The sequence below is a fragment of the Echinops telfairi genome, unplaced genomic scaffold, assembly GCF_000313985.2.
Source record: "Echinops telfairi isolate 266 unplaced genomic scaffold, ASM31398v2 ScPeMD7_7467;HRSCAF=8505_0, whole genome shotgun sequence".
In the NCBI taxonomy this organism is placed as follows: Eukaryota; Metazoa; Chordata; class Mammalia; order Afrosoricida; family Tenrecidae; genus Echinops; species Echinops telfairi.
Window position 1 is genome coordinate 13,366,762 of NW_022111367.1, and position 15,616 is coordinate 13,382,377.

Sequence of the window (15,616 nt, forward strand, 5' to 3'; positions counted from 1 at the left end):
GCCCTGTATGCTATATTTTGTAGAAATGCTACATTTTTGGTATGTACTTATTTTTTTATTTTCCATTACCACTTTAATTATTTAAAATATTAACATGGTAGTGTTTCCAAGTTATCAAATTGAACAGACATAATACATCTTTTAAATTATATTTATTTCTTGCCACTGTTGAGCCAAAGTCATTTATTGATTGTCATAGAAGCAAAAATTGGGAATTTGAGGCTTTTGAAAAATTATTTCTTAACATTTCTTGACTCTCACTGCTATTTATACTGTGTCTGTGTACATGCTTTGGGGGTACAATTTGAAGTACATCAGTAGTCCATAGACCCTGGTCTAAGAAATCCTGCGACTTGTTTTTCTGTCCAGATTTCATTTTATGAGGAGCCTAGCTGTCAGTCTTATTTTTTCACCCAGAACTTTTGTAAAGAGTGCACATTCTTGTGAGGAATACAACAGAAAAGTGTTGCTAAACGTACTCTTTCGAGTAATTTAGAAACATGTTATATCTTGACTATATTCCTCCAGAAGCAATTGTGAAATGTAGTTATTATTTATCAGGGTAGATTTTCTTGGGAAAATGCTATTCAGATAATTATGGTGCCTATCTCATTGCTTATTTAATCATACCTTAATGGTTTGCATTTCTTATGTTTCAAATGGTTCATAAAGTAACCAAAATCTTACTTCACCTTGGCTCTCACAGTCCTTTAAATGATACTTTTTTATAACAGTAAACTGGCCTGTGTGATTGTTGTGGCATCTTTTAAATCAGACTCTGTAGACAGTGGGCTATATTTAATAGGTTCAAAATGTTTTGCTCTATATATTTTAGGTTTTAATCTACTGATTTTTTTAAATAAAAAGTTGAATAGCAATTATCATTAGGAATGACATGTCATTAAAAAAAATTTTTAAGTGGCAATGTTGCTTTCTATAAAAGCATGCCATTTGGATCATAGACTTGACCCTTCTTAGTACTGTAACACACACAGGTGGGACGTCAACTAGAAAAAACTTAGACAGAGGTGATGTCTCCATCCTTGTAGCTTGTGCATGTTTTCTTACAGAATGTCATTCTAACTCCCAGGGGCAGTCTGCAGCAAAACGACAAGGAAAATTTAAAAAGGTACTGATTGTCAGTTGTTAAAAAGCTGTGTTAAAGCCTTATTTGCTCATTAGTTAAACTTTCTGTCACTATTATAAGGATTTCAAACAACAAAACTAAAAACCTCCCCTGAGTTTTCTTTCTGAAATTCAACAGTTGAGTGTTCTTTAGCTGCCCTTGTAGTCCTTGTTGACACACCTCTTCTCTCTTTTTGTTTTCCTTTCACATAAACTGCTGGAAGAGCCCTTGCTGCGTGTGTATAGGAAAAAAATTAATATCATTCGTTACTTTGTACAAAGATGATACCAAATAATAATATATTAGGTTTTGCATATATTAAATCCGATAGAAAGGTGAATGTGGATATTTAGCTATGGAGACTGAAACAGTTCGTTTTTGTAAAGTCAAAACATTCAGAAATTACACGGTTTAACACATAGTACTCCAACTTTTTAAAGTGATATTTATTCCCCCCTCTGGCAGCTTTTATTTTTGGAAGGCCATAGACCAGGCAGCAGTGGACATAGCAGGTTCAGAAAGGAGGGCTGCTGGATGAATATTACACACATAATAAAAAGTGGGAACATTTACAAAAGGAGAACTAGCAACTGGTCTCTGAGAGATGATCATTTTCAAGTCAAGAGAAAAGATGTATTTGGATGGACTCTGGTGCATTGTAATTGATGTCTTGAATTCACTCAGGAATGATAAGAAGAATGAGAGAATTACTGTTTCGTGGTAAAAGATAACTCTATTTCTCTTCATAGTGGTGTGAAACTCGGCATCATTTTAAAATAGGTAAATTTAGTTTGTTTAGTGTCTCCTGAAATGTCCATCTCACTAAATAATGATATTTTGTTCACATTAAATAGTTTTTGAAATCTTTCCATATAAAGAAATATCTCCTTTCTAAACCAGTATTTCTCAGCTGAATGCCTTAAACCATTTGTGAACCATGTCACTTCATTTAATAGGACATGAGTGGAATTAAAAACAAAATAAAACAAAGAGTGTCACTCCATCAGACACAAAACTAATTTCATTTGATGTATATAGTGCATGTATTTAGGGTCACGGTGAAGATCATTTGAAAGGCACTGCTATGGAGGAGGTATACAAGGAAACCATTAACAAGTAAAAGGCTCATATCATTTAAGCCATTGCCTTTTTTCCCTTTTATATGTTCCGGCTGACATTTTATGTTTTGGGGTGGGTTTTCTTTGGATTATGTTGTATTGGTGCAAACAGTTAACATACAACAGCTAACTAAAAGGCTAGGGGTTCTTGCCCTACCAGAAACTCCTGAGAAGGAAAATGTGGTGACTTGCTTTCCACACCATCAGCATTGGAATGCTGTGGATCAGTTCTACTCTGACATCCGTGGGGTCATCGTGGTTTACTTTATAAGACAGGAAAGTATCAAATGAATAGGAAAATTAATATTACTTGGTTAAAACACTTTGTATAAGAACTTAGCAGCTAGGGTTTACTTCTTATTTCCCCCATCTTCAGTAAAAACTATAGTTTAAAGCTCTTATTATAAAATTAAAATAGTCATCATAATTTTATAAACACACTACAAAGCAAAACAATGTGTGTGTTTATGTATGTGGGGTGCTTCAAAAAAGTTGCAGAAAATTCTATTTTTTTAAAAGTCCATTTTTCCCTCTTGTATAATTTAAACATTCTATACACACACAGTCATGCATCGCCTAACAGCCACAGCACGAGCCATGAAATATGACACGTGATTTGGGTGTTCTGAGAGCCATCCCATATTGTAGCCTGATTGTACTCTGTCTTTAGGGGTCTAACGCAAGCTCTGCTCCTCCAGTAGTGATTGCCAAATGCTGAGAAGAATTTGCTTGTGTTTGGTCGTCAATCTGCATTCTTAGCAATTTCTTCATATCTGCTATAGGATGCTCATATTTTCATTAGCCTTATAATTTTCAGGGCTGATTCTTTAGCAGGCTGTATGATGTTTTCTGTGTTTTTGAGGATCATCGTGGTTGTCAGGTGAGACAAGACTGAACCCTGAGCAACAGCATTCACTGATTTTCCACTTTCAAGTTGTATAATAACATTTTTTGTTTCACTTCCAAATCAATACTTCTCCTTTGCCTCTTGCTGCTGCTCTCACCAGGACTAGCTTTGCTGCATGTGGAAGCTATAAAATTAAAGGTATCGCTGAACACTCTAGAGATATACAAAATTGGGTGGTGCTCTCCATAAGTCAAAGCATGCACTGTCATATGGTAAACTGCTTAGATAGTATAGCACAGGATAAACATAAGCCAGTAGCATATGTATTACAGGTGAAATACAAGGCTAAGTAAGAAAGTAATGCTACAAAGTTATAGGAAGCTTTTCTAAACAAAAGTGTCAAAACATGAAGTTAATTGTTTCTCAGCATATCCTCCATCTAGGAAGATGGTACTCTGAAGATGGTGCCCTACTCTCGACCCCTTCACTGAAGAATTCTTCACGCTTCACATTTATATAACTTCAAAACAGCATTATGAGCATCCTCTAGTGACTTAAACTGTATCCTTTGTAATTGTCCTTTAATTTAGGGGATTAGAAAGATGTCTGAAAAGACAGGATCCGCTTGTAGGGTGTTTAGACCATGGTTTCCCAGCAAGACTCTCCTGGGACCGCCCTTGCTACCCTTCAAGGAGGATCAGGTGCATGGTCGTGATGGGAAAATACAGTAGTGCAGCTTTCCTGTCTTCTTTTTCTCACCGGTGCAGTGCTCCATTTTCGTGAAAATTCATAGTAAGCCCCAATGATGGTCCTGAATCTTTCAAAATAATTTACCAAGATTACCTCTCTGGGATCCCCCAAAATACGGTCTCCAGGACCTTCTGAATTGACTTCTCTGTTGTGAATTAACCTGGTGCAGATCCCATTAGAAGCTCCTAGTTTGATTGCGTCTTTTCTTGAAGGTCCTCTAACGAGACTAAGACATGTTTAAACATGTTTTAAATAAGCTCATGCATGCATGACTAAAATCCTAGAAGCAATATTTTTTTGAACTTCTTTTTTTAAAATTTTTAAATCATTTTATTGGGAGCACCCACAAATCTTATAACAATCCATCATTCAATAGTATTAAGCACCCTTGTACATATGTTGCCATTAACATTTCCAAAACAATATCTTTCTATTCAATGTTACTTTACTTTTAAAACAGGACTTATTGGAGGCCATGTTAAGAATCAGAACAAAATGACAAATATTTGCCAGCAGGTAAAAGGAAAAGAGCAACGGCTCTACAGCTAAGACCAGTGAGAACCCGTAGCTTGGTCTAAAGTTTCCAGAGGCAGCATCATTAAACTACTGCAAAAAACACACAAAACAACAACCACAAAAAACAGCCTTATCTCCAATGGCTCAGGTGAAAGTAAAGCGCACAGGCTCTGCCAACCAGGTTGAGTGACTACAAGTGACTGGGGCTATCCAAAAACCTGATGAGAAATATACAAATGAAGAGCTCAGGAAAGAATGTTTCACAAAGGGCAAGTCGAAACACAGAGAAAGTAATACATTTTATACAGGATGCGTTCCAAACATCTAACTAAACACAATAAATGATCTAAAAATGTCTCTTTATCTACATACCTAAAAGGTTGTATGGCCCAAGAGGGAGTTTGAGGGGTTTCTCATGAGAAGATAGGAGACTACCTAATACTCGGTGAATGTAAAAGCATATGCTCTCTTATCTTCAAATATCATAGCTGGAATTTGGAGAGTAATGAAAACAATGCCCAGCTAATCAACGATGTGCAGCCACATTGGGTGTTGCTATAGCATCAACGAAATTCCAGTGGACATGACAGTACTACAAGCCGACTTGGAAACACTTTTCACCTGAAAAAGCAATACTTTCTTACAACCCCTTCCCTCCACCCTCACTACTATCCAATCAATGCTGGCTTATAGCAACCCTATAGGATATGGTGCCCCTGTGAGTTTAAAACAGAAACTGCTTATGGGAGTTGAAAACACCATCTTTCTCCCAAGGAGCAGTTGGTGGTTTCAAACTGTACACTTTATGGATGGAAGCTCAGTGCATACCCACAATGCCCCAGGGCACCTTCTCCCTCGACCGCTCCAACCCCCCACCCCCGTGACATCCCATAAAATACGGATATCTGAGGAGCATAACAGCGTCTGTCCCAGAGTGGGAGGACCAATATGACATGCAAGAACTGATTGACCAAGAAGACTTCCACTGACGCTTAAAGCGCGAACTCACTGCCATCCGGTTGATGCTGACTCACAGTGATCCTGTGGGACACGGTAGAACTGCCCACTGTGAGTGTCTGAGACTGGAGACTGCAACGTTACCGGAATAACACATCTGGTCTTTCCCCCCCGAGGAACCGGTGGTTTTGAACTGTTGACCTTAGGGTGAGCAGCCTGATGTAGCATCATCACTATACCATGAAGGCTCCTGTCAAAAGCCTGTGGATTTTTAATTCTACCTCAACCTACTCTTCCTCTCTGCAAATAAACATAGAGAAGCTCGGGTTTAATTCACTCTTTCTAGAACCGCATCTATTCTCTTAAAGGCAGTTCTATAGAAAGAACCAAGGTTTACACTTCAGTAAGGCAGAAAGAGAAAGAAAGCAAGGGAGGAAGGAAAGCAAGAAGAAAATAAAAAAGAAAGTGTGTTCTAAAAGTTCCCGTCTACACAGACAATCGTGAACAGAGTCCATTAACTGCATGAGTCCATAAAGAAAGTCACCCTACCCCAAATCTGGCCATCAAACAAACTAATTTCCTGTGGCTAAGTCTCATTGCCAATAGTGACTAGCTTCAACACCTTTGGCAAGTCCTAAAGAATGCTACAAATGACACAAAATTCCAGGATCTGCCTCAAGGCTGCGACCTTCCACACTGCAGGAATTACTATCTAACCTGATCAGACACAATGCATTCACCTAAACTGAACCTGGATGACATCTGTAAACCCAAGTTCAGCTTAGTCCTTTTTTGAACTTCTATGTACTGTAAAAGTATGAGCCTAGCAGTACAACACTTTACATGTGACACATTAACATGTTTGCTTGCAGGACGCTCATGTGTTCACTGTATCCTATTCACTGATGAGGATTTCTGTTATAACCAGATAAGACCAGAATATCTGTGTATTAAATAGTTAGATAATGCCTGAAGGGATGTTTGGCGATGCACTACTAAATACCTTCTATCTCTCTCTGTAATTAGGTAGGTCGATGTACAAACAAGGGGCTTCAAAGAGCTTGTGGCAAAAAATGAAGTAAGAAATACTGGACTTTTCATGTGAACTCTTTGAAGCCTTGTGGTTTGGGATCCCTGGTGCAGGGGTCACTAAACACTCAACCGCTAACTGAGAATCAGCAGCTGTGAGTCCTACAGCAGTTCTTCAAGAAGAACTTGTCTCCATAAGTAACCAACTCTGGAGATCATAGTGTAGTCCCACTCTGTCTTATACAGCAGCATATACACAAGGGGCTTCAAAAAATTCATGGAAAAGTTTCATTTTGAATTCAGTTTTTCCCATTAGCTTTTTGAAGGTGCCTCTTATATACACATATGAATGCACACACAAATACCATTGAGTATTTTACATAAAATTTAAGTTTATTCTCTGGGTTTCATTAACATTTAATTTCAGATTCAAGATCAACTTTTTAAAAAGTTCATTGAAATATGAAAAATTGAAATAACATAAGTAGCCTTCGATGTGGTTTTAATATTTTAAATGTTAGTTATTTTGGAACTATTAAAAATTACAGATTTAGTTCTTAATGTTTTAAGAATTAAGGAAACGAAATTTGAACCAAATTTTAAATAAGGATGTTATGTTCTCCAAAGAATAGTTATAGGTTAGATGGGTAGGTTTGAATTTGTGATTAATACTGTTGAATTTGGACATTGTTAAAGTGCTTTGTAGAGAGCTTGAATAACACCCCTCTGTATTTTTAATCTTACTGTTAAATCTTTATTATAGAGACTTCCTCCCTTCTGAAGATTCTTCTTGATTATCTTTAAAATATAATGAGAATTTTTCTCATTTTGACAGTTCAGATCATTTCTTTCAAGTTAGCTCTATGCTAAGATCTTAAGTGAATTGTAAGAATGAATTTTGGCAAAAAGAACAGAAGACTTTGATAAAGCAAATGAAAAATAAGTATATTTACCATTTAAAGTATATTTAATTTTGATATAAATATTCTTGTCCTGAAAGATTTGTCGTACTAGCATTTATGATTGTGAATTTGAGATATTTGTTGTATAAAATGCCAATTATAAAGACTAGATTTTTTTTTCCCTAAGCCCTTTTTATCATTAACTTTCCTCATGTTTTATGCTTTTAGTGGTAACTTTGTTTGCTATTTTGTATAAGCCTATATTAGATTTTTAATAGATTTCTCATTTTAAATTGAATGAGTCCCATTTTTATCTCCTCTGTCCTAAAGCAATACTAGCAAATGCTTTAACTCTAAATTTCCGAGGAGGAATTGTCTATAACACATAGACTTCCTGAAGTATGATACCTTCACGCTAATAGAGTTGAGGAAATGTGGGAAACTAAAGACATCCACATTTCTCCTCCAAGCAATTTCTTCACATTCATATCTAAAGGTTCACAAAGAACAATGATTCCAAATAAAGAGTAGAAATCTGTCAAATCTATCAATAGAGAATAAATGTTGGAGGCCATGTATACCTTTAGTGGATAAGCATGTTCTGTATTCTCTACACATGGGACTAAGGCAGTCTATTTCCATAGAACTTGGTAGTAATTTTTCAACTCAGATTTTGCAGACATCTTAACTTGGCTTTGCCCAGGCAGTACCCACCCAGACAACAAACCTCAAGTAAGACAAGATTGAATGACGGGTCTGAAAAAGCTTGCCCAGGCAGAAGACCTTTGCCTAATTATTCCCTTTACCTTAGCCTTTGTTTACAAACTCTTTCTTGCTGACCTCAGAGGGAGAAAGTGGCACCTCATAGCTCAAAATGGACTTGAATGGAATTGTGCATTAAATGGTTTTATGTGCTTTTGTTAAGCCAGGAAAATAGTAATAATGTTGTGTTACAATGTTATTAAAACTCTAACTGTAGCTCTTAATATTTACTCTTATACATAGGTTATTTTAAAGCTCACAGTACAGATCACTTGTGAAAAGTATGTAGATGGATATATTTATAAAGAATTTATATATATACACATATTTGGTGAATGAGGGACTTGGAATCCTATTTTTTATTTGGCTTCTATAAAGTATTTGTTTTTTAACAAATAGGGGAGGTGGAGGAGAGAGAAGTACTTTGGTTAAGGCAATAAGCACATTTTTCGATAATATGAATTGTTCCAGTTTTAGAAATTGTTAATTAAAATAAATGTAAGATTTTAATTCAGCAGCATTTTAAATAGAAACCTGAAGGTAGACTTTGAGAATTGACTTAATAAATAATAAGTCTAAGGAAATCTAGTTTATTGTGTGAGAAACAGATCCAGCGTATTTTGAATCCACATGATTTGATAACATGTTACTTCATTCCCCAGATTGCATTGCCTTTCATAAGCAAGAACAGAATAAGATCATGTAATTAACCCTTATATCTCGTTTCTCTTTAAAACAGAATTATCAAGAAGTTGCCTATTTTTGTCCACATTACATTCATTCTTCAGCTCGTTCTTAATTTGCGTGTACTATTCCACTGATAGTGTTCTTTTCCAGGGAACCAGCAGCCACTATGCTGCCCAGTAGGACAGTGACTCTGTGTCCTCATTTGGTGCCACCTCTCAGCAACAGCAGAGGTTAATGATTCTGGTTAATGGTGCTTTTTCCTCAGGAGTTGAGTGATCCCACATTCATTGTTTTCTCTCTTTCTCGATCAGAGAACTTCTGTTCATGTGAATGTTTTGGACCCAGTCTTGGACTTAATCTTTTCTCCAACTACTCTCTAACTAGTCCTGTTTATCCTCATATTGTCAGCAGGCTGTATTGCTTCCTTAAAGACAGTCTCAAGGGTATTCATTCTCACCCTCTGTCGCTGCCTGTTCTTTAGTCCATGCGATATTGGAGCTTCTGGGTTTGCTTCATAAGTTGTTCGCAGTACCTCTGTTTTTGCCCTCTTCAATCCACTTCCCACTTAGGATTCAGAGTTACAAAAAAGCAAGATTTTAATCTGCACATTATCTAGAGTCATTTAAAAAAATCTTAATTCTGTCACTGTCGTGCATAAAAATCAGCTCTACCAGGCTTGAGAATAAAATCTATGTTCTTTACCATACACTGTCAAGTCTCACTAACTATGACTACTGCCCACTTGCTCAATATGTACAACTATGTTTGCCCTATAACAAGCTCAGATTATCTTCCACTGTCAATATGTGCACTGGATGAGATTCTTCCTTTTATTCAGGTCTTGCATCAGATAATACCACTTCATTGACTTTTCATTAGTACTGTCTATTAGCTTCCCTACCTTACCTCTTAAGGAGCCTAGGGAGCAACGGTTAAACCTTGGGCTGCTTACTGTAAGGTTGACAGTTTGAATCCACCTATCAGGAGGAAGAGATGGCAATCTGGTTCCATAAAGATTACAGCCTAGGGCTCTAGGGGACATTTCCGCTCTGTCACATGGTGTCACTGTATGAGCCACTGTGTATGAGGCAGTGCACACTGCCACCTTCACTCTGGTAGTCACTCTCAATCACTTTGGTCCTACTTTCTTCATATTGTTTATCACTACCTGAAATTATTTATTAAGTGTCTGTTTCTTACCTTCCCTGACTAGAAGGTGTGTCCCCTGGTAAGGAAGAAGAATCTTAACTATTTGTTCTTCCAATCTGTTAAAACTTTAAAGAGGGTCAATAAATTGTGTTGAATGAATAAAGAAATTATTCTTTAAATTTGCTTAGCAAGAAAAAGATTTTTTAAAATGTTTTAAACCTTTTTTCCTCTCCTCAGAATAAAATGTGAAAGGTGTGTTCCATACTAGCTTATTTTTCCTGAATATAAAGTCTATTCTCATTATTAGTCCAAAATCAATACTTATGGCACCTTCAGTCACAGACATAGGTGTGAGGGAACTTAAAAAAAATCATGGAAAAATGGAATTAAAAGATAATGGAGTTTTTATCACCAACTTTTGGAAGCCCTCTCATATGTGTGCATGGAAAAAAAACTGAGTTGCCCAGTGCTCTAGGCTAGTTTAATATGCATTCATTTGGTGTTTACAGGGACAGATAACATGAATAACAATAATTGACTAGACTTTTGTCATTAGTTTGTCAAGGAATACTAAGAATACCAAATATACTCAAATGGGAAAAAATTCTTCTTAACAGCTTCATTTTAAAGAAGATATTTAAAGTATCCATGCTTTAAAGTTTGGGAGAAAAGTACTTTGATAATACATTGGAATTTTTTATGTATTGTTGCCTTCAGAATCTAGAATAAAATACAACACAATTCCAGTGTACTTTATTTTACTTGATGTTCACATTGAAAAAATTAAAATAAGTAAAATTAAGCATTGTTCATCTAAGAATATCTTTCCACATTTATAGGATACAATACCTGTTCATTATTACCTAATATCTCCACCATCAAAGACTAAAAATGGTAGCAAAGACAAAGAAAAAGATTCAGAAAAAGAAAAAGATTTAAAAGAAGAATTTACTGAAGCATTAAGAGATCTCAAAATTCAATGGATGACAAAGTAAGTTGTTAATGAATTTTAATCCTCTAAATACTTACTTTTACTTTCCCACTTATAAGCAATTGTATATTTGTGTGTATATATATGCATAGGGTGTATTAAAAAGTGTTAGCAATAGATGATAGAATTATTGGTGCTTTTATGTGTTTTTGAAAGTGATCTTTATTATCTCATTTGTTCTAATTGCTCTTGGAAGCTAAGTTTATTGAAATTTATAAAGTTAAATAAAAAATTACTTCTTGGCTTCCTTCCAAAGATAATCACTGTTCTCTGTACGAATGTTGTATGGAGGCCCAGTGTACACAATGAAGCACTCATGTACTACCCAAAAGGTTGGTGGTTTGAAACCACCCACAGGCACTAAAGAAAACAGGCCTTGTGCAGTTTGCTTCCAAAATGTTACAGCCATTGAAAACCATGGAGAACCGTTCTACTTGGCACACATGGTGTTTCCGTAAGTCAATGCCAACTCGGTGGCATTTAAAAGCAATAACATAAGGGAAGCTTCAAAGAACGAGGGCAACACAGGTACAAACATGCCTGATTCAATTGATGTATGGAGTGTGATAACAGTTGTACGAACTCCCAATAAAATGATTATAAGAAAAGTTCCTGGAAAAAAGAGCTTTAAAAGATACTGGGATTTTTCCATGAATTTTTGAAACCTCCGTGCACATATAGGAGTGTGAATAATTTTGTGTCCTTGTTTTCTTAATGCTATTTGATTGTCATTTTAATCATCAAAATATGATTTTAAATATTGCTATGGCTTAGAATTGACATGGATTTGGTTTGGTATTATCTATAGATTCAATACAGAGGGACTTCAGAAAGTTTTTGGGAGAACAATTTAAAGATACTTTGAAGACCCCTTCTATAATCTGATAAAACATTTTATCATATATTTTTTATAGCTTTGTAATACTCCCTGAACATTTTCACATATACATTTTCCCCATCTTCCCCTACCTTCCCCCTACCCTCATTGTCATATATACTTTTAATGTTTCCAAATTCTTTTAATCACATAGCATCTCAAAAGTAGTTATTAAATCACAAATATTTATCGTTAAGCCATCTTAATAAGTTTTGCCAAATTGTCTTCTAGAATGAGTATAACAACTTATATGCTATCTAGTCGTATATGAGGGAGTGTGTGTTCTTCCCTGTACCTTTGAGTGTGCCACACAGTTCACAATAAAGCCCTGTCGATAAGAGTACGCAGAGACAAAGGAAAACTGCCATGTTGCTGTTTTGCAATGTATTACTTCATTATTCAGATTCAACTTTTAAAATATTGTTGATTCTATTGCTTCTACCATTGGAACTATGGCGGCCTCGCTGCACAGTAGGCTATGCACTGTGCTGCTTCCCATAAAATTAGTGGTGCAAAACCACCAGCCTTTCTAAAGGAGAAAGATGAGGCTTCCTGTTTGCTTGAAGATACGCAGCCTCAGACACCCACTGGGAAGTTCTTGTCTGTTTTTAATAAGAGACGTTAACTCTTCTATATTTGTCACTAGAGCTTCTCTGGGGTATTACTGCTTTTCAGCTCACCGTATATGCTTGTGTATAAACCGTTTTTCAGCACATTTTTAATGTATTTTTTTGTGGTAAAATTTGGTGCCTCGGCTGATATTCTGGTGGGCTTATCATTGAGTGTATATGGTAATTTTTTACATAGCAGAAATGTCTGCATAGTTCAATTTATTACTTTTGCCATATTTCTTTGGCTGCAGGTTTTATCAATAGTTGGTTATTTATGAATCCTTGAAGTTACTAGGTCTTACTAGAAACAGAATCAAGATAGCATTTAACATAATGTGAAAATATTCCAAACAAATGAATCATTAACTATCAGTTCATCGCCACATCCCTTCCCACTTCAAACTAGCTTGTATATCTCCATCAGAAGTCCAAGTGTTTGGGTCAATATTTGACTGATTGTATGATGGCATAAATCCTTAACAACACAGTGTAAATTCTTCAAAACTGAAATTGCAAGGATCAACATCAGACATTACAACCATCTGTGATGTAATAGCTCATCAGGGAGTACGTAGAGGAGGGTGGAAGTTGAAGGGATTTGGGAAGCCAAAAATGAACCCAGGTGCTGGAGAGAATACACTAAAACTGATTTTGATGGTATAGATACAACTTTTTAGGAACTACTTAACTGTGCAAGTGTATAATATGTGAATCTTGTATCAATAAAACTATTGGAAGAATAAAAGTCCTCAGTAGAGCATGTTTTCTCTTAGGCATTTGGAGAATATTAAAAACTTAATGGTAGATTCACTTCATAATCCACTTTAAAAGCCTGAAAAAAAAGAAAAGGAAATAATAAGCATCACTACTGCAAAGGAAGAAATAAAACTGTTCATAGATGACACAGATGATCTTATATACAGAAACCTTTAAGGAATCCACAAAAAACTATTACTAATAAAGTCCAACAAAGCTGCAGCATACAAAGAGAACAAAATAGGATTCTCACTCCCTGATTTCAAAACTTATTAAAAAGTTACAGTAGTTACGACAGTGTGGTTCCTGTCCCAGGAATAGGTATATGAATGAATGCAATAGATTTGATAGTTCAGAAATGAACTCACATTTATAGTCAGTCAGTTGGCAATGAGAGCCAATGCCATGGCCCCAGGACAACTGGACAACCGATGCGAAGAATGGAGTTGGACCCTAACCTCGCACGATTTAACATTCAGTTCAAGATGGTTGAAAGGCCCAGGTGAGTGTCTAAGTGCTAAGTAAAACTAGAAGACTGTACAGGTGTATAGATTTCATGACCTCAAAGTTTAGCAGAGAATGTTTGACTTGTGACGCTGAAAGTCAAGAAATAAAAGCAAATAATTTAGACTTCCCATCAAAATTATAAAGGTGTTGTGATTCAAATAATACCATGAAAATGAAAAGATAGCCCCCCAAAATTTGTAAATGATGTATTTGATAAAACATTTCTTTCTAGAATATATTAAAAGATAAAAATTGAACAAAAGGTTAAGTAGATATTTCTCTAAGGAAGCTATATAAACAGTAGCTAAGCATATAAATAAAGTTTTGACATTTTCAGTCATCGGGAATATATCAATGTAAAACTTGATGTGATAGAGTTTCCACAAAAGATGCAAAGAAATGAGTCCTCTCGCATTTGCTGGAGGGAGCATAGAACGGTGTAGCTACTTTGGAAAGCAGCATGGCAGTTTCTCAGATGATAAAACAATGTTTTATTGTTGTCACAGTATGACCCACTAATTCTAGATATGTACTCAAGAAAAATAGAAATGTTCATACAAAAACTTGTCAACCTTATAGAACAGAATAAACTGCCTCATAAAATTTACATGGCTATCAATCTTAATGGTAGCAGACTGCCACGGCTTCAGTAAATGGAAGTATTTAGCTATAAGATGAAAATGTTGTCTTGCTTTTGTTTAATTTGGGGGAGTAGGGAAATAAACTGCATTCAATTACTGTATATCCTCTAATATATAAGCAGACCCAAATATCAGCCGAGGCACCTAATTTTACCACACAACTGCATTAAAAATGTGCTGAAAAACTCGGTTTATTTACGAGTATATATGGTATTCTTTGTAATAAGGCAATGTGTAGCTGGGTTTAATTTAATTTTTTTTCTCTATAAGTTACACATAAGTTTCATAAAACACTTTAACTCTCAATGTTAAAATAAGCCTCACTTTTTTCATAATTTGCTACAGAATTTGGGGTGTATTTTAAGTGAATTTGCCACAAGTGACTTGTCGATGGTATTCATCGTGGGATTTTAATTTAAATGATTTTGTCTTGAATGCATTTTGTCTTAAATTGACTTCATTTTCTTGACCTTTCCCATTGAGGAACATGAAATGTGTCTCTTAAAGACTGCAAATGTTTCCAGATGTATTTGAAATGTTCTTGAAATAGATATTAGGCATTTGTGGAGATTTTAATCTAACATTTGTTAGTGTCTTTTATTTTTAAAAAAATTTTTTATACCTGGGATATAGGAAAACTTGATTATTTTTCATCTGACCATTTCACTGAATTCTTCATTTAAATAATTTCTGCTTAATTTTTTTGTTGTTTTTAAAGTAAGCATTACTTGTACATAAGAATGAGATTACCTACAATAAAGATATTAATTATACTTACATTTCAGATCGAGACCTTTTATTGACTTGAGCTTCCAAACAGTACGGAATGATGGTAGTTAATTTTTTTCTCTTTTTTAAGATAAAGCCTTTCTCTCTTATATCTACAGGCTGGATTCTAGTGACATTTATAATGAATTGAAAGAAACATATCCTAATTATCTTCCTTTGTATGTGGCGCGACTTCATCAGTTGGATGCTGAAAAGGTTGGCGATGCTCATTTTTAAATCAGTATCTTGTTCTTGCTGACTCCTTATATGTTTTCTATTTGAAAATTTCTTTAATATTTAATATTTCATTAAGCTACTTGTAGGACCTGGCAACTCCTATGAGTTTAATTTAAAATTCTTGCTCACATATTTGGGCAATGGAAGTAGTAATAACTTAGATAATTTAAGAATTGCTTTTGTAAAATGTTAACCTGAAGAACAACCTTGGTCTTAACAAAATGCTAGCCATAATCAATTAAAAATCACAGGGTTTAGAATGAATCCAAACTCAAACTCACTGTTGTCTAGTCATTAACAACCCTGTCACACATGGTAGAATTGCCCTTGTGGGTTTGCTGAGACTGTAACTCTGTACCGAGTAGAAGAATGTCTCTTTTTCTCC

General features: G+C 35.4%; 1 protein-coding gene across 3 annotated transcripts in view; it reads left to right on the plus strand.

Annotated features, from left to right (window-relative positions):
- TPP2 (tripeptidyl peptidase 2) overlaps window positions 1-15,616 on the plus strand; it is a 123,243-nt gene that overhangs the window by 93,297 nt on the left and 14,330 nt on the right. For 2 of the 3 annotated variants that reach the window (XM_030888428.2, XM_045283757.1), the window contains exons 24-26: window positions 1,091-1,129; window positions 10,683-10,834; window positions 15,114-15,210. In XM_030888428.2, coding sequence (XP_030744288.1) covers window positions 1,091-1,129; window positions 10,683-10,834; window positions 15,114-15,210 — 288 coding nt within the window. The remainder of the gene's footprint in view (window positions 1-1,090; window positions 1,130-10,682; window positions 10,835-15,113; window positions 15,211-15,616) is intronic. The other variant, XM_004704292.3, reaches the window with a different exon arrangement.